Source organism: Cnephaeus nilssonii (genome assembly GCF_951640355.1).
Source record: "Cnephaeus nilssonii genome assembly, chromosome: 13".
NCBI classification, from domain to species: domain Eukaryota; kingdom Metazoa; phylum Chordata; class Mammalia; order Chiroptera; family Vespertilionidae; genus Cnephaeus; species Cnephaeus nilssonii.
This window is the reverse complement of record NC_137084.1, coordinates 54,437,103-54,462,249: the sequence shown is the minus strand read 5'-3', so window position 1 is coordinate 54,462,249 and position 25,147 is coordinate 54,437,103. Positions and strand designations below refer to the sequence as shown.

Genomic DNA, 25,147 nt, shown 5'->3' with positions numbered 1-25,147 from the left:
CGAGTATGCAAATTAACCCAACCAAGATGGCGGCTGGCCACAAGCTAGAGCAAGCAGGAGGCTTGGGTTGCCCCCGGCGATGGAGGAAGCCAAGCTTCCCGCCCTGGCCAGCCCTGGCCTCCGCTCAAGGCTACAAAGTTTCAATTATAAGAGATAAATAAATTCTAGATACTTGCTTCCAGCCAGCCCTGGCCTCTGCTCAAGGAGGTGCTGGGGAAAAAAAAAAGAAAAAGAAAAAGAAAAAAAGGAGGGGCTGGGACCTTGGGTCGCCAGGGGGTGATCAGGCCAGGATGGAATGGCAGGGGCTGTTGGGGGTAAGCAGACCAGCAGGGGGGCCAGTTGGGGGTGAGCAGGCCATCAGTGGGGGTCAGTTGGAGGTGATCAGGACAGTGGGGGGAGCAGTTTGGAGTGAGCAGGCCAGCAGGGGTGCAGTTGGGGATGAGCAGGCCAGTGGGGAGGGAAGGTGGGGGCAAGCAGGCCAGCAGGGGGGGCAGTTGGGGGTGAACAGGCTGGCACGGGGGGCAGTTGGGGGTGATCTGGCTGGTGGGGGGGCATTTGGGGGCGAGCAGGCCAGCAGGCAGAGTGGTTAGGGGCAATCAGGCAGGCAGGCAGGCAGATGAGTGGCTGGAGCCAGCAGTCCTGGATTGTGAGAGGGATGTCAGACTGCTGGTTTAGGCCCGATCCCTGTAGACCAGCAGTAGGACATCCTTCGAGGGGTCCCAGATTGGAGAGGGTACAGGCCAGGCTGAGGAACACCACCCCCCCCCCGTGCACGAATTTCATGCACCGGGACACTAGTGTATAATAACAAGCACCATAAAACAGATAATACTCTTTACACTTCATGGATGGTGAGATCCATGTTTGGGGAGATGTGTGATTTGCCTGTGAAGGTAGCTGAGTGGGAGCCCTGGGTCCTTGCATGAACGGCCTCCCCTGCTGCCACACAGGCCGCTCATGTGAACAGCGTGGTTTCTTGTCTCCCTTTCCAAGGTACATCATTCTCATGACACTCCAAGATCGGAATGAGAAGCTCTTCTACCGCGTACTGACGTCGGACGTGGAGAAATTCATGCCCATCGTGTACACGCCTACCGTGGGGCTGGCCTGTCAGCACTACGGCCTGACCTTCCGCAGGCCCCGGTGAGCCACCTCGGAGCCAGGGCGCAGGGAGGGGTGTCTGCTATCAGTTCTTTCTGCTGCCCTTGCTTATTGGGACTTGGGAGGCTACATCCTGATTGGGCCAGCAGCCCAACAAGGAGGCATTTGATTTTAAGCCCTTGCTCAGGAAAATGACCCCGTGAGCGGAGATATGAGCTGAGAGAGTATCTAGCAAGAGGATAGCAGAGCTTCTGCACCTCAGAATAAATGCCCGATGTGTTGTCCAGAGTTGGCCTGAGAGGCATTTCAGTTTTTTTCTCTCATTATCTACCTAACATCTCCCCCACTACCCCCATTTTTCTGGTCCTCTCCAAAGTAACGACAGCTCTATTGCCAGTCCGCGCCAATGTGTAACGGAGTGTCGGACAGCAGAGTGAATTCTTTTGCTGACTCAAAGGACCAGTATTCCTTCCTTTGGGCTTGACTCAGATTCCACTTAAAATGTCATTTTGTTAGGGGGGGAAAAAGAATTGGCACTACATTTTCTTTTAGAGCCAAAGAATTTGGGGGCAATTTTCCAATGAGATTGCTTGGGTGTTTTTGTATTTCGTGGGAGACTTTTCAAAAGGTCTTCCAAAGTAATTACCAATATATACTATAATTCTAGCACTAATGAGCCACCGGGGTTTATCATACATAATGGAACACAATTTTAGTCTGTGTTAGAAATATGTACATATACAATGCACTGTGCACAGATGTGTAATTCACATTCATAGAGAATTTATAAATCTGTTTATAAATTATGTGCCATGTGAGGAACATGCAAGTATGGATCTAGAACATCTTTTGTTCATTTGGAAAAACAGTCCTCCAGGGCTAAAGCCAACATTGGGGATGAGCACTGCACACCGGTCACTGGCACCCCGATGCCCGTACTCGTCTTTCCTGGTCCCACTGTTACCACTGGCAGAGACCTCGTATCAGGCCTTGTCTTGATGGGGGTGTCCAGCTGTTGAAGCAGACATGTCCTCCCCTCTCAGAGCAGCCATGCTTCTGCAATTCTATTGGGGTGGGACGCTGCACCATGGTCCCGGAGCAGTCGTGGTGTTTAATCTGCCTCTTTCAACAAGAAAGAGACATGGGGAGCTCGTGGTACATTTCTAAAGGATGCAGGACCCTATTTACCTCCCAGTTCCTACTCAGAAACAGTGCTTCCAGGTCCTCCCTCCTGCACAGTGCAGCTCAGTTCCAGTGATTCTCTCCTCCAAGGCCATCAGCAGCTTCCTAGGCCAGTGGTCGGCAAACTCATTAGTCAACAGAGCTAAATGTCAACAGTACAACGATTGAAATTTCTTTTGAGAGCCAAATTTTTTAAACTTAAACTATATAGGTAGGTACATTGTTATTAACTTAATTAGGGTACTCCTAAGCTGGCCTTTGCTAAAAACTCAAGGGGCCAAAGAGCCGCATGTGGCTCTCAAGCCGCAGTTTGCCGACCACTGCCCTAGGCCTTCAAGAAACAAGTGCAACACTTGGACAAAATTAAGCCTGTCATAGCCCAGCTCATAGTCAGAAGTCCTATGCTCTAGCTACACTGATCTATATTCTCCATGCCCAAGAACATCTGGAGTTCTCCTCCTGCACACCCTTGCAGATGTGGTCCCCTCTGCCTCAAACTCCTGCATTCTCTCCTGTCCTCGTTCTCTACCCATCAAAATTCAGGTGACCCTTCAAGGCCCACCCCAGGAGTCAGCTTCTCTGAGGAGCCTTCCCTGGTCCCCTCACGCTGAGCTGATCACTGCCTTCTCAGCCTCCCCCACAATCTCTTATACATACTTCTAGTCCATAGTTTTATTTTTGCATTTTGTGTTTTTAATTATCTGTATATCAGTCTCCTTTCCTGGAACGCTCATTTTTTGGAGGGTAGGAAACATGTCAGATCCATTGTGTATTCGAGACCAGTGCTTGGCAGGTAATTGCCTCTCAAATGGGAAAGTAGCCTTGTGTGCTGGCTGGGAGTTCTATCTCCTTGACCTTGGGCAAGTTTCTTATCCTCTCTCAGCCTTAATTTCGACATTTCTGAAATGGAGGTAATAATACCACCCACCTCAAATGATCATTCTTGGGGTAAGATGTGATAATGGACAAGGTGTCTGGCATAAATGTATATGTCTGTTTCCTTCAGTAACTATTATAGAAGGAAGGGAGGATTAATAAATGCAGAGTCATGTTATGCATATGCACTTCTAAATTTGTAGAAAGAAAGCAGAGTCATGGAACATATAATGAACTAACACATTTAACTACAGACATGATTTGGCTCTTTCAAAACCCAGTGTTACCTAGAGAGGTCCTTTAGCCCTTAAGCATGGATCACTGCCTCCTCTGGCTTGTGGCTGAGACCTTATGGAACTCTGAGGCCGTCCCACTCCCACCTCCCACTCCCAGGCTGTGTGGAATCCCTCCTTCCACAGACTCTATGCACTATATTGTGGATTCTGTTTTTGGCCCCAGGCAAACCAGTCTAAGGGTCAGAAACCTGGATAGGCAACAGTCCCATGAAGGTAGAATTTGCCTCCAGAGCCCACTCCACAATCCAGGGAACACATTAGACTAAATTTGAATTAATGAACATTTATGGAGCAACTACTAGGTGCTGGGCATAGTGTAGACACTGCAAAGTTACCCCAATGAACGAAATACTGTTTTTGACCTCAAGCGATTTACTAGCAGAGTGAGGGGGAGGTAATAATAATATAAGTTATATATAATAGGATATATAACAGGGACAAGGAATAGGATACATAACAGAGACAAAAGGAATTACAGGAATACAAGGGAGATGAAAATTTATTTTTCCCCTGGGCAGCAGGAATGCTTCACAGAAGAGATAATATTTGGGTTGGTCCTTGAAGGTTGACTAGGAATTCCATATGTAGAGAAGGAGGGAACAGCCATTCCAGGGAAGGGCTTGGTTTTATAGGCTGTGTAGACACCAGGGTAGTCAGCTCACTTGGGTATCATCCCATCTCCTGCGCCTGGAAAGGAGGGTTAGAGGAGGGGAGCTAGGTCTCCACACCCATTGGCTTATAATGAAACCTTCCAATATCCTGTAAGCTTAGCTCAGTAACAGTATCTCCATTTTACAGGTAAGGGTATTGAGGTGGCCAGAGAAGAGGAACTGGTCTAAGATCACCATTGGCAGGCAATTAGTGAAATCAGAATTCGGACTGGGAATCAGGGAAAGCCACACCAAAGAGGTGACGTTAGATCTGGGTCATGAAAATTGAATCCAAGCACTCACCTCCCTCTTGCTAGAATGTATGGCTTCTGGGACCTCATGGTGGATGAAATAGGATAGTAGAGGGGCTGGGTAGGAGAACTGACCAGGGGTTCTGCCCAGCCACTTGGGGGGTGGATTAATGGGGAGCTGTTTCAGACTCAGGTGCAGGCCCCACTGGTGGTTCTCAATGGATCAGAGGTGAAGAGGAACATGGCAGAACGGGGTCCATGTGGGTAGAAATGGGGCCTTGTTAACCACTTGAGCTCAGAGGATCTGGTTAGCCTTGAGTGGGTGTAGAGGGGATGCTGCAAGAGCTGGGCACATAGCATGAAAAACAGGGGTGCAAACCCACATGGAACCCACAATTGAACTGGAACCAGAAAAAAAAAAAAGCATACTGATAACTGCTTGCTAAAGGCCAGGTACTATCCTAAAAAGTGTACATGTATTAACTCATTTAATTACTACAACCCCATAAGTAGTAGGTACTATAATCATCCCATTTGTAGATGAGAAAACTGAGTCACAGAGAAATAACTTGCCCAAAGTCACAGAGCTCATAAGCTGCAAAGCCAGGACTCAAACCCATGCAGTCTGAGCCAGAGTGGGACAGGTAACCACTCCAGTTAGCTGCCTCCAGTCATTTGGGAGTGGGCATTCTGGCAAGGGAGTCCTTGCAGCCCCAGGAATATTTGGTTGCCCTGGGGTCTAAGGCGAGGATTGCTAGATGCCGTTTCCAGAGCCCCTCCTGGGAGGGAAGGCTGCAACCAGGTCCTGGGCCCAGGATGGGAGGGGCTGAAGCAGGCTCAGGCAAAAGGAACCATCCTCTTGAATTCGTCACTCTTGGTACAGACTTCCCTCATGTGTTTTGCGAACCCTTCTTCAGGCGATTTACCCAATTAAACCATATGACATGTGACATTTTGAGCTGTTGCTCCAGGTTTCCACTTGGCAGCTTTCCAGGTGTTGATTCCACACCTGCCTTGGTCCTGAGGGAAATGAGAGTTTGGGCCCCACCCCAGCCTTGAGCTTCATCTGAGGCCTGGCTGGGAATGGCTTTACGGATTAGTATCTGAAGGGAGGACAGCTCTGAGGCCAAGATCGAGAGAGCCAGCTCCTTCTCGGTTTCTGAAATGATAAACAGGCCTGCCAGGTTCCCAGCAACAATGGAGTCCTCTGTGAAAGGGACTGCCCCTCTACCCCCAAGCTAATTAGGTCCAGCTGGTGCTAAAATTGAACTTCCAACCAGCCTGAGGCTCTGCATCGTCTCACGAGGGAGATAGCGGAGTGTCTCCGGGCACCTAGTATCCCTAGGTAGAGGAGACATAGCAGAAGGCCTGGGCTCTGTGGAGCCTCCCCTGCCTGTCCTGCTTCTTCCCTGGCTGACCCTCTGCATGGGCCAGGGAGCCTGGCTGGCCTAGCGGGAAGGAATGCCCCCTGAGGACTTGGAAGAGATGAAAGCCAGAGGTGAGGCTGGGTGGGAAGCCAGGACGGAACAAGAAGGTTTGCGAGGAGGAAGCCAATGCACTGCAGTTTGCAGTCCAGGGCGAGCGAACACTGTCCCCGCCCCAGGCTGCCTCCCTCTAGACCAGCTCTGACTTCACCCTCCTTGTCCTCTGGGGCTCCCAGCAATAGGCACACACCTGGGACATTTCCCAGTCTCTGTGTGGAGCCCAACCTTCATGGGTGACGAGGGCTAGGTTGCAAGTGGTGGAAAGAGCACAGATTTTGAACCCAAAAGGCTTGGCCTTGAATCTCAGCTCCTGGTGACTTCTGATAATTAATTTAGCACCTCCTCAGTCTCCTCACGTGTAAAATGGGAATAACGCCCATTCAAGTGACTGCTTGTGAGGATTCTGCGAGATTCCACGTGAAAAGGACCCAGCCCATCTAGGTGCTTAGCAGCTGTGATGTGCCTGACCCGGCATTCCCAAGATCTGCCATCTGACACAGTCACCCCACCCAAGAAGCTAAACTATAAACCAACAGGGCAACTCAGTCCTCTGAAATGCCTCCAACCTCTGTTGTTTGCTTCACACCTTACATGATCAGTACTTGTGCTTAACTAGCAAATCCTTTAGCAGGTACCTGTGAGGACTTAGAGGCTGTGGAGAGTGAGGAAGGTGAGGGTAGGACGGGGGACCTGGTTTCACCAGTCAGAGGCTCTGTGGGACTGCTACCTGAAGGCATATTTGGATTTGGACAAAGCCAGCAGCCAATGGCCCTGAACCAGACTGCTGTCTGTCACATGCAGACAGGTGGCTTTCTGCACACAGGCCAGTAACACGCACACAGGATATTAACAGCTACCATTTAGTGAACATGTATGATGCTCATGGTGGGCCCTAGGCTACTTACTTCACGCATTTATCTCTGAGCCCTACAACAATCTTACCCAGATGAAAGCTAAGGCGAATTTATCTAAGTCTTTGCAGCTGACCCAGAGCCAATTCCCTGTGTTTACTGCATTCACGGTCCAGCTTCTTGTGGCCCTGGTAACCATGACACTTCAGAAATCAACACCTGCATTCTTGCCTTCACATAAACTCCCTTGTGTGACCCGTCTGTGCGTTCGATGGCGCGCGCGCGCGCACACACACACACACACACACACACACACACACACACACACACAGTATGCCATGGTGGACAGAGCACTGGGGCTGGAATCAGAGGGAGTGGGCCAGCTCCCCCTTTAATAGCCATGTGGCCTTGGAGCCCGGCTTCCCCACCTCCCCAAGCCTGGATCACAGGGACTGCCTACCTTGTGCAGTTGTTGTGAAGGTCAGATGAGCTAAATGTGTGCGAACATGCTTCATCACTTGAAAAGTTCCTCACAAGCTTAAAAGGGGCATTACTTTTCTTATCTCCTCTTCCTCGCCGTAACCTCCTTAAAAGGTGGGATAAGGCTCCCACTCACTATGTCTGGTGAGCCCTTGCCTCGTGTATATTTTTCCTGTTTTTACATTGGAACCCTTTTATCTTCAACCACCTCCACCACTACCCCCTCTCCCACAAAGGGGCTCCCGGGCACAGGCCTATGCTTCCTAAATGCCCACGAAAGCCATTTCTAGCCACTTACCTCACAAATGGGTGCCAACGCCTTGACCCTTAAAGCTATTCTGGAAAATGAAGGCAACCTCATCTCAGCAGATGCCAGATGACCCCTGACATAGGGCACAGTTCCCAATCTGCACTCCAACACAGCTGTCAGCCCATCAGGAACACCACAACACACGCACACACTCGGCATAACTGGGAGGCAGGCAGAAAGCAAAGATTAGCCTGTCAGACCAGCCGCCTCCTCCCCATCCTCAGGACCCAAAAGTGCTGATTCCTTTGGCCGAGCCTGCGCCATGTCCAATTACGCCCAGGCTCCTCTGCCAAACTGTTCCAGCTGTGCGCTGGCAGGGCTTCCCGGAGCAGAGTGAGCACGAGGTCTGCAGCTGGGCCTGCTTAGCTCCTCATCTGGCCCCTTCTGTCCTCCAGCCCACGTGTGATGGACAGAGCACTGGGCCAGGAGTCAGGAGACCTGGGTTCGAGCCCCTGCATCCCCCTTTCTGACTGTGACTCAGTAGGCAAGTCACTTAGCTCCTTAGTCTCAGTAACAATGATAGGGTGGGATTGCAGCCCTGGGGATCTCTTCCAGCTTCGTTTATGATTAATAGCCCAAACTCTGGAGCCAAGTTATAAATGAGATACTTAAGGGAGCCGCAGTCACCTCATGTAACTGAGCCTAAGTTTCCCCACCCGTAAAACTAGGAGGGTCAAGCTAGAGCAGTGGGTCTAGGTTACAGGTGTGCATTAAAAGCACTCAGGTTTGGCTCAGTGGATAGAGCGTCAGCCTGTAGACTGAAAGGTCCCAGGTTTGATTCCGGTCAAGGGCATGTACCTTGGTTGCGGGCACATCCCCAGTAGGAGGTGTGCAGGAGGCAGCTGATCAATGTTTCTCATTGATGTTTCTATCTCTCTATCCCTCTCCCTTCCTCTCTGTAAAAAATCAGTAAAATATATGTATATTTTTTTTACAAAAAGCACTCAGGGGAGGGGGACTTTAAGTCAGAATCCCTGAGGTGGGGCCCAGGCAGTATTCATTTTAAAAGCTCCCCAGGTCCCTAGCCCACGGACTGAAGGGGCCCAGGTTCGATTCTGGTCAAGGGCACGTACCTAGGTTGCAGACTCAGTCCCTGGAAAGCAACCAATCAATGTGTCTCTGTCTCTCCCCCTTCATTCCTTCCACTCTCTCTAAACATCAATGGAAAAATATGCTCAGGTGAGAATTAACAAAAAATAAACAAATGAAACTCCCCAGGGATTCTCATGAGCAGCCAGGGCTGAGAACCACTGAGCTGGGTGGTGGCTGAAGTGCCTCCCAGGCACGGATATTCTGTGACTTTTAGGGAGTTGATAACCTGCAGCCCATATTTTCCAGGCCACCCCAGCTTGGCGTATAGTGAAGAGTAGGGTCATGTAATATAACACAGCCTTCACCTCCAACTCAGCCCTCAGTAAGACAAGCCGGTGCACCCCACTGCCGAGTTCCCTCCTGTCTCATTCACAGGGTAGTGGGGTGGACAGTGGGGGGCACTGGGGGGAGTCTCATGTGTGCTTTCCTCCTCCCTCCCCCAATTTCCTCCTGAAACCCCTATCACTGCCCAGAAGTCCCCCCTCTCCCAAGCGGCTCACTCATCCTGCCAGTCATGGAGTAGATGGGAAAAAGCATCAGACCAACGGTGGGTGGTCATTTGGATGAGCATCTGACCCATGGGGCCTGGCTCAAAAGATGAGCGGGGCCAGATGGCACCCTTTGCAGGAATGTAGGAAAGCTATATGGGAAAAATGTTCCAGTTGGGAAGGGGAAAAGCAAAAGGATGCAATGGTTCAGACCTCATAGTCGGGTCATGGTAGATCAAAGGCAAATACCAGCTATGAAGGAACAAAAGAGTAGGAAGGAAAGGAATGGATCTGTGGAGAGAGGAGCCAGCACAGGTGGGAGAGGACGAGGGGAAAACAGGCAGAGCAGTGACGGTCCCTAGAGCCGCCTCGGTTCATGGTAGCCTTCCACTCCAGCGCCTGTCCACAATTTGCAATAAGCTCTCTTTCTTCACAGATAACTTAAGGGAACTTCTGCCTTAGGTCACCAGAAGAGCCAAACTGAAAAAGCTGTGAAACTAGATGGGTCTGATCCCTTTGCTAACCGGGTGGGTGGGGCTAACTTTAAAGTAGGGCATCTCAAACTGCAGCGTGCATTAAAGTCCCCAGAAGGGCTTGTGAAAACACAGATTCAGCAAGTCTGAGATGGAGCCAGAGGACTGGCATATCCAGCAAGTTCTCCATGATGCTGCTGCTGCTGGTGGTGCACAAATACTTGGAGAAAGCCATTAGATTAAAGGCTGGTGAAAAGTTGCTCACTGAAAAATGAATAGAGCCCAGCTGGCGTGGCTCAGTGGTTAAGGTCAACCTATGAACCAGGAGGTCCCGGTCAGGCTCAACCCCCAGTAGGAGGCATGCAAGAAGCAGCCAATCAATGATTCTCTCTCATTATTGATGTTTCTATCTTTCTCTCCCTCACCCTTCCTCTCTGAAATCAATAAAAAATATATATTTAAAAAAAGAAAAATGAATAGAGCCCATCTGACGGAAGCAGAAGGAGTAGAAACTTCCAGGCCTCACCGTGCATGAGTAGAAACAGCTGTGGGTCATGAGATAGAGGCCTGCTCCGTTTTATCAGGATGACCTTCAGTCAACCCCCCGCCCCCTTTCTGGGCCTCAATTTTCTCATCTATGAAATGAAAGGATTTTGCTAGGTGAGCTCAGGGGCTCCTTCCAACCCTTACCGTATTAATTTTTGAGCAGATTAGAGAACTGTGCTTTAAATTTGCCTCTAAGATTTCTGGCATTTAAGGGAGGGAAATTCAGAAGTAGATGAAGACATGTACTTTTCATTTTCTGCCAAGAATAAGCTTACAGGCTTATCTGCAGAAGTGTCACTTTTGCGGAGAACTCTGACTCACACATGGGCACCTGCCCAGGCAGACCAGCCGGGCAGTCCAGGGTCTGTCAAGGACTGCTCCGTGCCATGGCTTGGGAACTGATGCTGGAATGTATCTGAGGAAGGTGGCACGAGGAGTCCTTCCAAAGTGTGAGGTTGTTCGGCTCTTTGACCCCAATGTCCCCATGCCATGTGGAGTAAATTTAATTGTATCTGAACCCCACATCACTGAAACACTTTGGGACAGAGAGATGGAGGCGAAAAGGATCATTTATTTTTGTGGCTGAATTACATGGGTTTCAATCACTGAAGGAATTGGTTTATTCTTTTTTAGAAGAAGTTTTGAGATTGACATACCAAAAAAAAACAACCATGAGTGAGTTTGTATTTAATGCATGTGCCCTGCCTGGGACTTGAGCTTCCCGCAGGAGCAGCTTGCTGTGCGGGGCGGTCCAAGGACACCCTCGCCATCCATGCGTTTGGAGGCTGAGAGTGAAGGTGAGAATGGTTGAGCAGCCCCACGCAGATGCAAGGATTATCTTTTCCTGCCCTGGTTATTGATTAACTAGACTAGACTGTTCTGGGTTTGACTTCCTTTAGCCCAAAGCAGCTTTCCCTGACAATTTAAGCAAACAGATTTTTGTTTCTTTTTTATCTGACTCTGTCCTTTTCCTCCTTTGTCCCTGGCAATCCCCGTCATGGTGATCGAAGGAATCGGTGTGGGAGAATTTCCTTACTGAGAAGAAAATACATCCATACAGGCAGGAGTTGGGTAGACCTGTCCTCCAATAACCTCGCTCTCCCGTTAACCTGTACAGTGCGTGAAAGCTTGTGCTTGCTCACACTAAGTTTAGTCCAGAAAGAGTGGCTTCTTAAGAGATGCTGCAAACAGTGCAAATGTTTTTGAAAGGTTCTGGACTAGAGGAAGAATAAAGGATGGTTGTTGTGGAATTTCTTGAGGAAAAGCAAAGACCGTCTTGTCAGAAAAGAACCCCACCAGCAGGCCAACCCCTAAATTCCATTATTACATTCATGTCCTTGTGTTAGTCCATTGCACCTACAGGAATCCTTTCAAATTTCCCAGGTGCCCTGGATGGGTAGCATTGCAAACTTTATGCATGAACTGATTTCTTAGAGACTCATCTTAAACCAGCATTTCCTGAGACCATAGGGATTGGGGCTTAGGAAGGATAGGCTTTTTGTGTGAACGGATGAGGGATGAGAGGAATAGATCACGAAGATCTGTCTTAGGAACTTGCGATGGAAACAAGCTCAGGTAGGGCCTCCAGTGTGGTGTCCACATTGTGTCCAGAAGGTGACTGGAGGGGAGCAAGTGGAAAAGCTAAAAGGAAAAAAGGTAATGTGAGTGGTGGGAGATGGACTTCTCCAACTTCCCATGGTTTATCATAGGTGGTCCTCTCTGGATCACAAGCTTCAGGGGGGACATGGACTATCTTGCTCTCCCCTGGATCTCCCATGGTGCCAAGCACAGTACCTGCAGGCATCTACCAGAGGGAGCACTTTAGGACTGTCTGCTGATTAGGTTCAACAAGCACTGACTAAGCACCATCTTTATGATTGGCCCCTATCAGTGCATGAGAGATCCAAATGGCATCATTTATTCGTGCTGCTTGTTCTTGAGGAGTTTACAGCCCAACTGAGGCGAAGAGCAGCGTGAAGGTGCCATAAGCCAGTCAGTAAAGTGTGGTGTGCATCGTCTAGTTTACTTTGAAACGATTGAGGTAATTCAATACGGCAAGAAATCTCTCCGCTGCATTGTTGGTTCTTGATCAAAATCTTGATAGAAAGACTCTGAATTGCATTGGGAAGGTGGCCCAGCACAGTCCCTGGCATACAAAGTTTTATCGGATGGGTTCCAAGTGGGAGGGACTGCATAAGCCAAACGTGTGGGTGGAACAAGCCAGGAATCACAGACTCTCAGCCCTGGGGATGTAGAAGACAATGCGAGTTGCCCCTTCCTCCTTTTTAATAAAACCCCAGGTTTGTGTGGGGGTTTTTCCAGTTATCTTTCTTTCCCTAAATGGCCATATGCTTGAGGAAGACTTGGCCCTTCCTAGCACTAAGCAGTCGGTACTAATAAATCCCAGCCAATTATAGTGTCCCCCTGCAAGTGACAATTCTGGCCACGGAGATGTGAGGGTGATTTGCCAGAGGGCTTCTGGGAAGGTTTTTCTTCCCACAAGAGAGCGTCTTCTTCCCCGATGTTTTCCTGTCTGCCTGGGACGCTGGAACGGGGCTGCTCTCCTGCAGTCATGAGGGAAACAGCCCTGGGAACAGGCCTGTAATGCCAAGGATGGTAGTGCTGGGAGCCGGCATCCTTGGTGACATTGTTGACCCACTAAATAAACAATTCCTGGAGCCACCTTCCCCTGGACTTCTTGTTTTCTGAAGTAAATTTCCTCTTTCCGGCCAGTTGAGTCACAATTTTCTGTCACCTACAGCTGAAAGCAATTCCCCTTCCTGAATCACTGTGCCATGTAACAATAGCAAACATGTATTTATTCAGAGCTTCCAGTGCGCCAGGCTGTCTTTAGGTGCTTGACTCTCTTAGCCCCCTCGGCATCTCTTGTGGTATGTAGCCCTCCAGGCCCTTTCCATGAAGAGGAAGCTGAGGTTAAAGTAGCCTGAGGTTAAAATAACTTGTGGCATGATAGAGCCGCAAGTCAAACCCAGGCAAAATAACTTGTGGCATGATAGAGCCGCAAGTCAAACCCAGGCTCCATAACACACACCTCGTTGCTGCCTGTCGTGTCCCTCCTGGTCTGGATAGAGGACTCACCACCCCGACGGCCCCAGGCATGGGTAGGGTGTGTGAGGAGATCGCTCTGCTGGGTGGGAAGGGAAGGCTGATGAGACCGAGTGAGACGTTTGGCTTACATTAGTCAGGGATCATGGCTCGCTTTTGAGAGGGGGGTTGTCTCGAAGCATTTCTTAAAGAGGATGATTCTCAGAAGCCTCAAGAGGAGAACTCACTGGAACCTGCTGTATTAACTGAAGCACGAGGAGGGAAGAGCCTGACCGGTGTGGAGGTGAAGGGTGCAAACGCAGGGAGCTGACAAAGAGGTGTAGGCAGCACACGGACACTGCTTGGATGTGACGGTGAAAGTGAGAGGCAGAACCATGGGATTTGAACTGTGCCGTGGTGTGATGACAGTGATTGAACCCTGAGCTTGGACTCCAGAAATGAGTTGGATTATAATAACTAGGACCACTTCCTGTCATTGAGTGGCCAGCACCATGATAGTCATGTTACCTTTAGTATCTTCGAGAAATCGGAATGTATCGTTGTCCCCATGTCACAGAGGAGCGGTTCAGGGTGACAGGAGACTTGGCTGGAGCCGAGTGGCAGGTTCAAACCCACGTCTGTCCTAATCCAAGGCCTCTCCCTCTTGTCCTGCAGGGCTAAAACTCAGCATCGTTTCTGAGTCCTGTGTCCACAAATATGTCCTCCAAAGCTGCGAAAACAAAGCAAGCACGGTCCTTAGTGAAAGTGGCAACAGATACCAGCAAGAGTCCCCTGTGCCTCAGCCTCAGCCGCAGTCCCCTGCGGGCAGACGGGGTGAGGTGGGGCTGTGATTTGCAGTGCCATGTGGAGGTGCCCGGTTAGAGTCTCAGGAAGAGAGCCAGGGCTTGCCCTTGGCAGGTCCTTCACACCTGCACAGACAGAGCTCTTAGGCATGTAGCAATGACATGCCAAGCACTTCATGGCTCCTGCTCCCATGATACGCCCTTGATTTGGTGTCTGGATATTTAATGTCCTCTAATTTTAAAAGCACCCTGTGCGGCCAACACAGATGTTACCTGTATGCCCCCTATAGCCCACTACCCAAAACTCCCAGACAGCTTCCCATGCTGGGCTCCAGGGCAGGCTGAGGCCTTTCCCACCTTAGAGAACTTTGAAAACAGCCACAGGCCCCTTAGGTGGGACCCTGCCTGTAAAGAGATGGAATTGATTAGCTCTTAAGGGAACCTTGTGCTTTGCATTTCTGAATGTGTTGTGCCTCCCTTTGCAGCTTACAATGACAGGATCCTGGAGCTATAAATCAACCAGCTCAAACTGAGGCCTAGAGGGGACCCGACACCCTCTCTACCAGGGTACAGGCCAGTGGAAATGGTAGGACTAGAACTCAGATCTCCTGCTCTTGAGTCTCTTCCACAATACAGAGAGATAGGTCTTCTCCTGCCATTTTAATCTAACTTAATTCATAATTATTGCTTACGTTTATTTATATTGTACTTTGAAGTTTCAGAGTGAATTCAAATGTAAACCTGCCAACAGGCTCTGTGAAACACACAGGGCAGCCCCTTTCGCATGAGGAAATGACTCCCAGAGGCTGTACAACGAGTAAGAATTAGAATGGGACCTAGAGTTTGGAACTTTCTATTTGCCATCCAGAACGATCTTGCCACTGCTGGACTGAGAACCTCTGATGGGCAGGAACCATACTTGTTTAGCTCACTATTGGATACCTAGCACCAAGCACAGAGCCTGGCGTATGTATGGTTCTTATGAGATGGATGAAAGGAAGATGAATGGAAGGATTGGTAGATACAAGAATAGGATCAATGGATAGGAGAAACTTGGAGACTTATTTTCCTGATGACTTCTAATAGAATCTTAGAGGTGCAAGCATCTATTATTAATGGCTACTTACATAAAGACAAAGAGCTTTAACTCTGTAACTTTGTTTAAAATGCATTGTCTTAAAATTTTCAAATGGTAATGTAAAAGTGGTTTGATTCCTTTAAGAATCTTCAGCAGGAAGACTTGATAGGACCTGGAACACAATAGGCACTTAAAATGTGTTTCTGGAATGTGATTGTATTTAAAAGCTAGACCAGAGAATAAAAATAATTGCAAAGAGTTTCCACATTACTGCAATAATTAAAGAGCAGACTTCATCCATTATTTGCAAAAGAACTTTATCCCCAATTCCAGTCCTGTCAGTTGGGAAGAACTCAATAGCTGGAGTGGAATGAAATCATGACCTGCATTTCCAGAATCCTTGCTTCCAGAGGCTTACGAACAATGTTGGGTCCTCATCACAAATAAGATTCAATAGGTTGCTTTTGCCTCCTGGTGCAGGATGGACCCTGTGTGAGCCACTTGGTGCTTCTCATGTGCAGCCAAGGGGAGGGACATAGATGTGAAGTTGCCATGGTAACCTTTTTACTGATTGGAAGAATAAATGAAGCTAGAATGAACCTCCTTGAATCATACGGGGAGGTGTGGGGATAACCAATAGTGAGGAACAGAGAAATTCTCTCTCTAGACAAAGACGGCACAGGAAATTTGGATTCAAATAATAGTTGAACAAAATCAGGTAAGGCGCTGTATAGAATAATTAAGATAAATAGGTAATTAAATTATTCTGATGATCAAATTGGGAGGTCAGTGTTTGAGAGTAAACCTCTACCTAGGCCAGTGGTTTTAAACTTTCCTAAGAGTCTACTTATTAAAAAATACTAACTCCAGTTCCCGTTCCCAAGATTTGGATTTGTTGGGTCAGGAGTGGGGCCCAAGATTCTTCATTTTAAAACTACCCACAACTTATTTTCCCGTGGGAAGTTTATGAACTACACTGGTCGCGCATGGACCATATTTTCATAAACTCTACTCCAGTAAGCACAGAGCATCAGAAATCAAACTCAAGCTGGAGCTGACTCAACTATTCTCACTTAATGGAAAAACTTAGGGGAAATAAAGACCGTCTTCTACTGAGTCCGAGTTTAAAAAACCAAACAAAAAAAACAGAGTTTAATTAGTTAGTGATTGATAACAGTTGAGTTTCCAAAACATGTTACTTTAGTTCATACATTGTGCTTTCTTTTCATCTTACATTATACCAAATGCCTTACTGATCGACAGAAACCAGCAGTCGTTCGCTTTGCTTGCTGGCCTTTCTCCACTTACCCACATGACAAACTCCCACTTCGCCCTTCAAATCCAACCTAAAGGTCTTCATCTCGTGCCACCTCCTCAGTCGCTGTCCTCCCTCCCCTACTTGCAGAGTATTTTGCTCCCTTGTCCAATGTCTGTCCTCAGTGGTCTCTGCTAATACTCGGATAGAATTTACTGCATAATAATTCAGTGGTTACACTCTGCTCTATTGGACTGGAAGCTTATCAGACAGCGTGTCTTTTCATCTTTGTATCTTTGTCCTTTCCCTTTCTTTCTTTCTTCTTTCTTTATTTATTTATTTTTGTTGTTGTTGTTGTTAATTCTTAATTGATTTTTAGAAAGAGTAGAAGCGGGGGAGAGACAGAGAAAGGAATATCAATGTGAGAGAGACACATTGATTGGTTGCCTTCTGTGCACACCCCAACCGGGTATGTGCCCTTGACTGTAATCAAACTTGGGATGCTTCAGTCCAAGGGCCAATGCTCTACCCACTGAGCAAAACCGGCTAGGGCCCTTTCCCTTTCTTTACTAGTATGGCATTTGCCAAATACCAGAATGAATGAATGAATTATCAGCTCCATAAGAGTGGAGATTTTTGTCTGTTCACTGAAATAAATATCCCAAGTGCCTAGATATGTGCCCATTACATAGAGGGGTCTAATAAATAATTATTCTGGAGTCAATAATTCATGAATGAGTGCTTTATATACATACTAGAGGCCGGGTGCATGGATTCGGGTGGGGTCCCTCAGCCTGGCCTGTGCCCTCTCGCAATCCAGGACCCCTCAGGGGATGTTGGACTGCCAGACTGTACCCCCACACACACAAGGAATGTAGCAGTGCTGAAGTGGCAGGGGCCAGGCACAGCTCTGCTGTCACTCATTCTGGCCCCGCTGCACCTGCTGCTGCCACCTGGTAGGGCTGCAGCTGTGCTCACCAACCGTGAACCCGGCTTCTGGCTGAGTGGCACTCCCCCTGTGGGAGCGCACTAACCACCAAGGAGCAGCTCCTGCATTGAGCATCTGCCCCCTGATGGTCAGTGTGTGTCATAGCGACCAGTCGTTCCAGTCGTTCTGTCGTAATGGTCGCTTAAGCTTTGATATATATAGAAGCTCATAGAAAAGAAATACCGGACCTGCTATGTTTCTCAGCATAACAATAAAAAATTTTCATGGTAGCATCCAAATTATGTCAGTCTCCTGAACAGATCAAGTCAACTTATTTTTTAGCTTTACTCATCACATTCTAATGGCAAGTCTGGGACATGAAGGATTCTTTGCGGTAGTTTACATGGAAAAATAGCTTTCATTTATTGAGCACTCACTACATGTGCCAGGCATTCTATTAATTGCTTTCCATACATCATCTCTTGTCACTTACAACTTCATTAGAAATGTTTTACTATTCCTATCTTATAGATGAGGAAACTGATGTTCAAATGTAGTCATTCGCCAAGGTCACTCAGCTACTAACCAGGAGACCTGAGGTCTGAGTCTACGTCTGTCTGAGCCCCTGCTCTGGAGCTTCACAATAACACTGGTGTTTTTAATTGAATGGGTCCATGGGGACTTATTTCTGACCAGAGAAGCACACATCTTTCCCAGTCACTTCAAAGCAAATACTTTCTTAGCCCTGAACAGTCTTGATCTTGATTTTTCTCAGATTTCTCCCTTTAAAGAGATATATAGTTTAGACCTAAACCCAGTCAAAATGACTAAGTCACATGTGCCCCAAACCCCTTGCTTAATTACACCTAATGAGTGGCCCTTTCAGACCTGTGGTTCTAGGCACTTAGCTGTCTCTTTCTTACGTTTGCTCCCAGAGATCAGGGTCCCTAAAGTTTGCACACATGTTTTCCCAGTGAACTTTTGTCCTTTTTGAAAACTGCATTCTGTTCTCCTTTATTAAATTCCAGCTTTCGTGACTAATAGGCAGTGATAAGCTCCAGAAATGTTTATATGATAAATTAAAGTGGGCAGAGCTTTCCGCTTACAAATTGCTTCAAGATAGGACTCAGAGGCCTGCGTGACGAACTGTCTCATAAATGTTAGCATAAAATGCATGCAAGCTTCTACCATTTCAGCTTGGCCGTGGCCTAGGGGCCTATTGTTTCAGGGACTCTTGAGCTTCAGCCTATTTCTCAAAACTGAGGCTATGAGATTTATGAGTCAGTGGGAAAAAGTAGGTGTGACTACTTCTCAAACCTGCTTTGGAAAAACAAACAGGATGTGTTTCTCTCTCTATCTTGCATGTACCTGTAAACAAGCCACGTGGTGGCTGGGCCTCTGAGCCAGGGGTGTAGCGACGTCAGACTGTCAGGTTTGATGATTATTTCCTTTGGGTGTTTCAGAAGTTCGTGTTAGAACAGAGCCACGTTCCAAAATCCTTATTGCCCAGAGACCCAGATTAACAAGAGGCGCTCTAGACAGCAGGAAGGTGTTTGTTTATTTTATAAAGTGGAGGCATGTGTGGGTCTGGGCTGTGTTCACAGCCATAAAAGAACGTGAAGGGTGTTAAGTGTGACTTCTCAGGGAAAAGGGGGCCGAAAGCCTTGGTGATTATTATTTTTGGAGGAGTAAATATTTCAGTAGAAAAAGAAACTCCTTTTGTACCAACTCTGAGTTTTCTTGGCACATTTTAGTATGTTCAAGTAACAGCTGAAACCCTGTGCTAATGGGAAGCATCTGGGAGTTGCAAAATTAGAAATTGCAGATTCTGGAGCGATTTGCTGTTTGGACAGGGTGTCAGTTTCAGCTGAAATTTCCCTTCATGGGGTCTTTTTTTCTTTTCTTGTGATTATAGATTGTTCAGTCAACTAATGATGTGATGGAGAAACAGGGTACCCTTGGTCAGCCTTTCCACATAAGCACGCTTTTTTCACGAAAACTGCACTTTCTTCTTCAGCTATTTGTACGCCTTATCTAGATTCTTACCCAAGGAGAACAGATGGAAAAATTCCCCTGACCCTTGGAATTTGACTCGAACAATTTTCTCCTGCCAAAAAGTATCTCATAGTCAAAGACACTAAAGCAATATATGAGATTCACAAATTCCAGGAAGAAACAAATACTAAAGACAATTGGAAACCTATTCCAGTTTTCCTCTATGTTAATGGAAGCCTGTCTTCTAAAGGGATTCGTGTTTTACAAACATCTCCTAAAACGTCCACAAGAGAGACAGGAGGACACTGGCTTCTGACCTGCCGCCTACACTACTTTTGTCACTTCCCGTCTCATTGGCATTGTTTCGACTCACCAAGATTTAGTACTCTCAGATATAAGTGAGAAGGATCCTTGCCTCCCAGACACATGGTGATGAGTGAATGGTGTAGCATTTGCAAATTTTCCCAATGGGAGCTGTTAGTCTCTTTGGGCTGCTATAACAAAATACCACAGACTAGATGGCTTATAAACAACAGAAATTTATTTCTCACAGTTCTGGAGGCTGGAAGTCTGAGGTCAGGGCACTGGCATGGTTGGGTGAGGGCTCTCTTCTGGATGGAAGACTTCTTGCTGCATCTTTACATGACAGAAGGAGCTCTTATATACGGGCACTAATCCCATTTATGAGGGCCCCACCCTCATGACCTAATTACTTCCCAAAGGCCCTACCGCCAAATACTATTATACTGGGCATTAGGATTTCAACGTCTGAGTTGGGGGAAGGGGAGTAGTGAGGGATACATTCAAACTATAGCAAGAGCTAAATAAATGTTAGCTTCTTTCTTGCTTACTTTTTATATATGACAACTGAGATAACAACAACATGATTTAACCTGAGGCCAAAGATCAGGCCCTCAAGGAGTCAAGACCAGGCCTGAGGTCTGTGGCCTCATACCTGGAAGGCTCCATTCCTTGTCTGGGTTCAACACCAGTTCTGCAAAGTTTGGCTCAGAGTGGTAGTAGACTGTTCCAAAAAGTCATGGAGAGCAAAAGACTATGGGTGATAGGAGCCACTTCACAGATGGTTTGTGTCATTAGTAGGATTAAAATTAATGACCACACAGGGAAATGATGCCACCAAAAAAATGAGCTTGACTTTCCGTGTAGCCACCCAATACATGTTTGCAGGATTGAATTTAATGGAGTGGCCCTGAAGATCAGAGAGTTTTTCAGAATGAAAAGGAAAACAAATAATTTTGTCAAGATAGAGGTGAACCTGAATAGGTAGTCACCCTACCTGTGAACCATGGCATGAAATTCTGGGTCTCATGGAGGGGATCTAGCATCCATTCCTATGACAAACATTTCGTAGGTTCCAACTTAAGATATATGGGAGGCCTCTTGGTGACTGACATTGTATTATTTTATTTAATGTTCATACCAACTTAGTGAGATGGATTTAATCATTAAATTAATTATTAAAGCTCCACTTTAGTATTAAGCAACCGAGCCTCAGTGAGGTTAAATAATTTGCCACGGTTGCACAATGAATAAGGGTTAGACCTGAGATTTGAACCCAGGTCTGTCTAACTCTAGATCTATGCTCTTGCAGCTATTCCACAGATACCTATGGGTCTTGCTAGAATTATTTCATAGAATCATAGATTTTTAAGGTTATCTGTCTATATTTTTCTGAAGTGGAGATGAGGTTTATAGGGCTGTATTAGGGAATCCAGAGAAATCAATGGAAGTAGAGGATATGGTCGCTGCCCATCTGATGCTTCAAGTCTACTTGGGGGAAACTGTCCCACAGCAGCAAGAGGGAGGGGAAGTAGGAAGGGAGGGCCCAAAAGCCCTAGAATAGGCATTTCATGCCCAGCTTGTGCTCTCCCGCTCTGCCATTTATCCATCCTGGGCCTGCTTGTTCTGTGGTTCTCCCCGTCTTCCAATAATGTCTCTGTTATGCCCGACTGTGCTGTATTTTTTCCTGCTCTGCCGAGATCAGAAAACCATACTGGATCAGAGGTTAAGTCTTGGTCATTCTGTTTCCCATGTGCCCAGCACAGTGCCTGGCACAAAGCAGGGTGCAAGAAGCCTGTGCAGGCTGCAGGGCAGTTGTTCACCTCAAACATGAGAAATCCAGGACGCCCAGCCCACTCAGAGGTCCACCCATAGTCATATGGGCAGACGTCACTGTCCACACCATTACCCCTCACTCCAGAGCCAGGAGAACTCCTCAGCACCTGTTATGTAGGAGGGTCAGATGGAAAGGGGCCTCCAAGGCGGGCAGGGAGGGGCACATACCCATTCTTTTGTAACATCGCACCTCAGAGGGAGACAGAGTGGAAACAGGATGGGCTGTCCGAGGTCCAGGAAATTAACTGTAGTTATTCAGTGGGTTCAAATAATCAAAGGTTCCTCAAGACAGAAAGCAATAGCAAAGAAGGACTGTGAGCCACCTGCCACTCACACGTTCCCCACTTTAGTCACACTCCCCCGAGGACTTTTCAGAGAACCAGGGAAGAAGGTGATTTTTAAGTTCCTCCAAGGCCTGGACAGTTACCTGTCTTCAGCCTGGCTCTGCCTCACCAGGTGCCAGCTGTGGAGGCCCTGGGACTTCTCACACCTACTCTCTCCTGCTGTGCTATCTAATCGGGGCTTTAAAAATAGCCTCTTGCAGGTTTTCAGAGGACAGGTTCCCTTTCTGCCAAAAATGTGTGGAATGGTGGTTTCCCGGCCACAATGAGTCTTTGTTTCAGAGTTGAAAGTGCACGTCTCTCCCCCTGCGCCCGGCCTCGGTGGCTTGCCTAATGTCACTGACCCTGTTTTAATTAAGTCCTCCTTTTGGTTGGACTTGGTGCCAAGAAGCCTAAATAAATGAATGTTGTCTGTTTGTGAGAGGGGTGTTTTTTTGCAGTTCTATTTTAGGAAACGTCTAAGGGTCACTCCTCTGCAGGCTGAGATAAGGGTTAAGAGTCTTTTTCTCAAGAAATAACATTCTCCTAAGTGAACATTATCTCTGTTTGTCTTTCTCCCCCGTGTAACTGAAGTCTAAAATTCAAGAGGATTTTTCTGGCTCCTGATGGAAACCGGAGATAGCGATGTAATTTATGGGCCTTTGTTAGATGGAGGGAATGTCACCTGCGCTTGCCCTTATGAAATTCCAACAGGCGGAGATTTCAGAAATGGACAGAGAAGGAATTGTGATCGCCACTGCCTGTAGCTACTGCACAACCATTGGACAGCTGGTATATTAGCTTCCTGGGGCTGCTGAAACAAAACACCCCAACGTGGGTGAAATCTGTAGCAGAGAATCCCTCCTTGCCTCTTCTAGCATCCGTTTGCCGGCAGTCCTTGGTGTTCCTTGGCTTGTAGATGCATCGCTCCAGCCTCTGCCTCCATCACCACATGGCATCTTCTCCCTGGATATTTCTGTCTTCCCCTCTTCTTATAAGGACACCAGTCATATTGGATTAGGGCCCTTCCCAATGACCTCATCTTGACTCCATTACATCTGCAAAGACCCTATTTCCAAATAGTCACAGGCACCTGGCTTTAGGATTTTAATATACCTTTTAGAGGGACACAATTCAGCTCATCACAGTTGGCTTGGAATTGTTTTCTCACCCAGAAAATATATGGATACGCTGTCACTGCCTAGCATAAGTCACCAATATGAGCTACCACTTAGGGAGCGCTTACCTCATGCCAAGCACTGCTCCATGTACCGGATACACATTATTTCATTCCATCCTCCCAGAGGCACCTGGAGGTAGGTATTCGTATATGCCCAGTTTACAACAGAAAAGGAAGGCCCAGGTCCGTCTCGTTTCAGCACCCATGTTCTGAACCACTCCGCATACCCAACACATACAGCGAGTGCCTGTTGTGTGCTTGGCCTTATGCTAGGCCCTGGGGTTACTGCAGTGAATGAGACAGCTGTCCTGCCCTCAGAGATCAAGTCTAGTGGGAGGAGATATGCATTAAAGACATAGTTTCCTAAGAACCAATTATTACCTCGCAATACCGTAGCTCCATTTCCACTCAGAGGTTCCTTTCCTCTGCTGCCATTGCCTGAGATCCGTTGCAGGAGCAATGACTGGTGAGACAAAAAGTAGTGAGAATACCCTCAAAGGAGGGCCCTCCCCTCTACTTTCCTTTTTCAAATATGTTTTTATTGATTTTTTTTTTTGAGAGAGAGAGAAACATTGATGAGAGAGAAGCATCAATCGTCTGCCTCCCATATGCCCCCTACTGGGGAATCAAGCCTGCAATCCAGGCATGTGCCCTGCCTGGGAATCGAACTGGCAACCTCTCGGTGCATGGGATGCCGCTCAACCACTGAGCCACACCGGCCAGGGCCCTCGCCTCTGCTTTAACCAGAGCTTCAGTATTTTGTTTTATATATATGGCATCTCAGGAAGATTTTGTTGAACAGAGTGACGAGGTTATGCTGAGGAACAAACAACCCTCAGATCTCAATGCTTAGAACAAAGGTTATTCCATGCTTCCGCATCCTGTCCTTTGCAGGTCAGCGGGGGTGGGGGCAGGGGGGCTGTTCTCTGTGTCTTCCTCACTCTGGATCCCGGCTAAAGAAGTTGCCTTATCTGGAACTGTACAGGTTACGGTGGCAAGGGAAAAAGAAAAGACGGTGAATCACACGGTGGCCCTTAAATGCTTCCACTCGAAGGGTCACATCAACCTGTTCCAGGAGGAACAACCCATAAAAAACATGACTTTCTGGCCAAGCGAGTTAAGTACGTGAAAGAATAGAGTAGGTGCTCAGTGTGGTTGCTGTGAGGCATGAATCTGTGCCTTCTCTCTCCTGCACTCACCCCAGAGCTCCGTGCAGGAGGGGCCGCCCCACATCCTGACCACTCCGTCTCCGCTGTGGTCCATGGGCCCCAATGGCCGTGCATCAGCTCAGAAAGACCTGTGTTCCGTTTCTCGAAACTCAAGTAGCAAAGTCCAAACTTGAGAAAGACATAAATCAGGTGAGAGATTTATGTCCCCAAAAAAATTTCTCTGTAGGTTCTCTTTAAACAGCAACCTCCCAGGTATACATACAATATAATTTTAGGTATGGACATTTTATTTACTCACAACTTTTCAGGAATATACTGTGTATTATTGAAAGCAGGGCATGTATTCATTTAAGCTCTGGATTCCATAGGGTGGCAGCTTGCCATGTTCGTTATATATACTCTTTTTCTTCCATCAAGTTCTAAAATTGTTTCCCTGAAGTAAACAGGAAAAACTTAGGGGAAGTCATCAGTAGCTAAAATTATTTTTGCCTTTTTCCTGTTCCAGTTAATAGCTATGAAGAGCGAGAGACTCCCACGAGTGCCCCTATCCCAGATGCCCATCTTCACAGCACCGGGAGCTGTGAGGGACGCTCTGTTCTAATCACTCAGAGGAGTCATTAGCCCTGACGGATGCTCTGGTTACGTTAGCTCACTGCAGGATGCTCAGCACTCTGGGATCCCCTGGGCAGCCTGGAATTCATTCCAAAGCTGGAAGTGTTTCTCCGCCTCAGCGGAGCCAAGCCCAGGGCTTCCTGGAGCTTCCCACCTTCCTGCCTCCCTGTGCCCCAGAGCGGATAGCATCATACCAGCTGTCTGAGGCTTTGCCTCACAGGGCATCATTCATGCTGGGGGGTTGGCACCTTCTCAAGGAGAGAAGATTGAAACAGACCCAGCTGTGGACTACAGAGAGCTCCTTGACACCTAAAATACTCCCCCATGCATCCAGAAAGGGCCGTCAGGAAAACAGATGGAGATGCAGCCTCTCAGAGAGGCTGTAACACCTCCTCTCCAACGTACGGCTTTGGGCCAGGTTACGCAAATATTAAGATTCCCACGTACGCCAAAACCGGTTTGGCTCAGTGGATAGAGCGTCGGCCTGCGGACTGAAGGGTCCCGGGTTCGATTCCGGTCAAGGGCATGTACCTTGGTTGCGGGCAC

General features: G+C 47.6%; 1 protein-coding gene across 1 annotated transcript in view; it reads left to right on the top strand.

Moving 5' to 3' along the window:
* ME3 (malic enzyme 3) overlaps positions 1 to 25,147 on the top strand; it is a 171,394-nt gene that overhangs the window by 82,852 nt on the left and 63,395 nt on the right. The window contains exon 4 of the mRNA XM_079789394.1: positions 994 to 1,143. Within this exon, the coding sequence (XP_079645520.1) occupies positions 994 to 1,143 (150 nt within the window). The remainder of the gene's footprint in view (positions 1 to 993; positions 1,144 to 25,147) is intronic.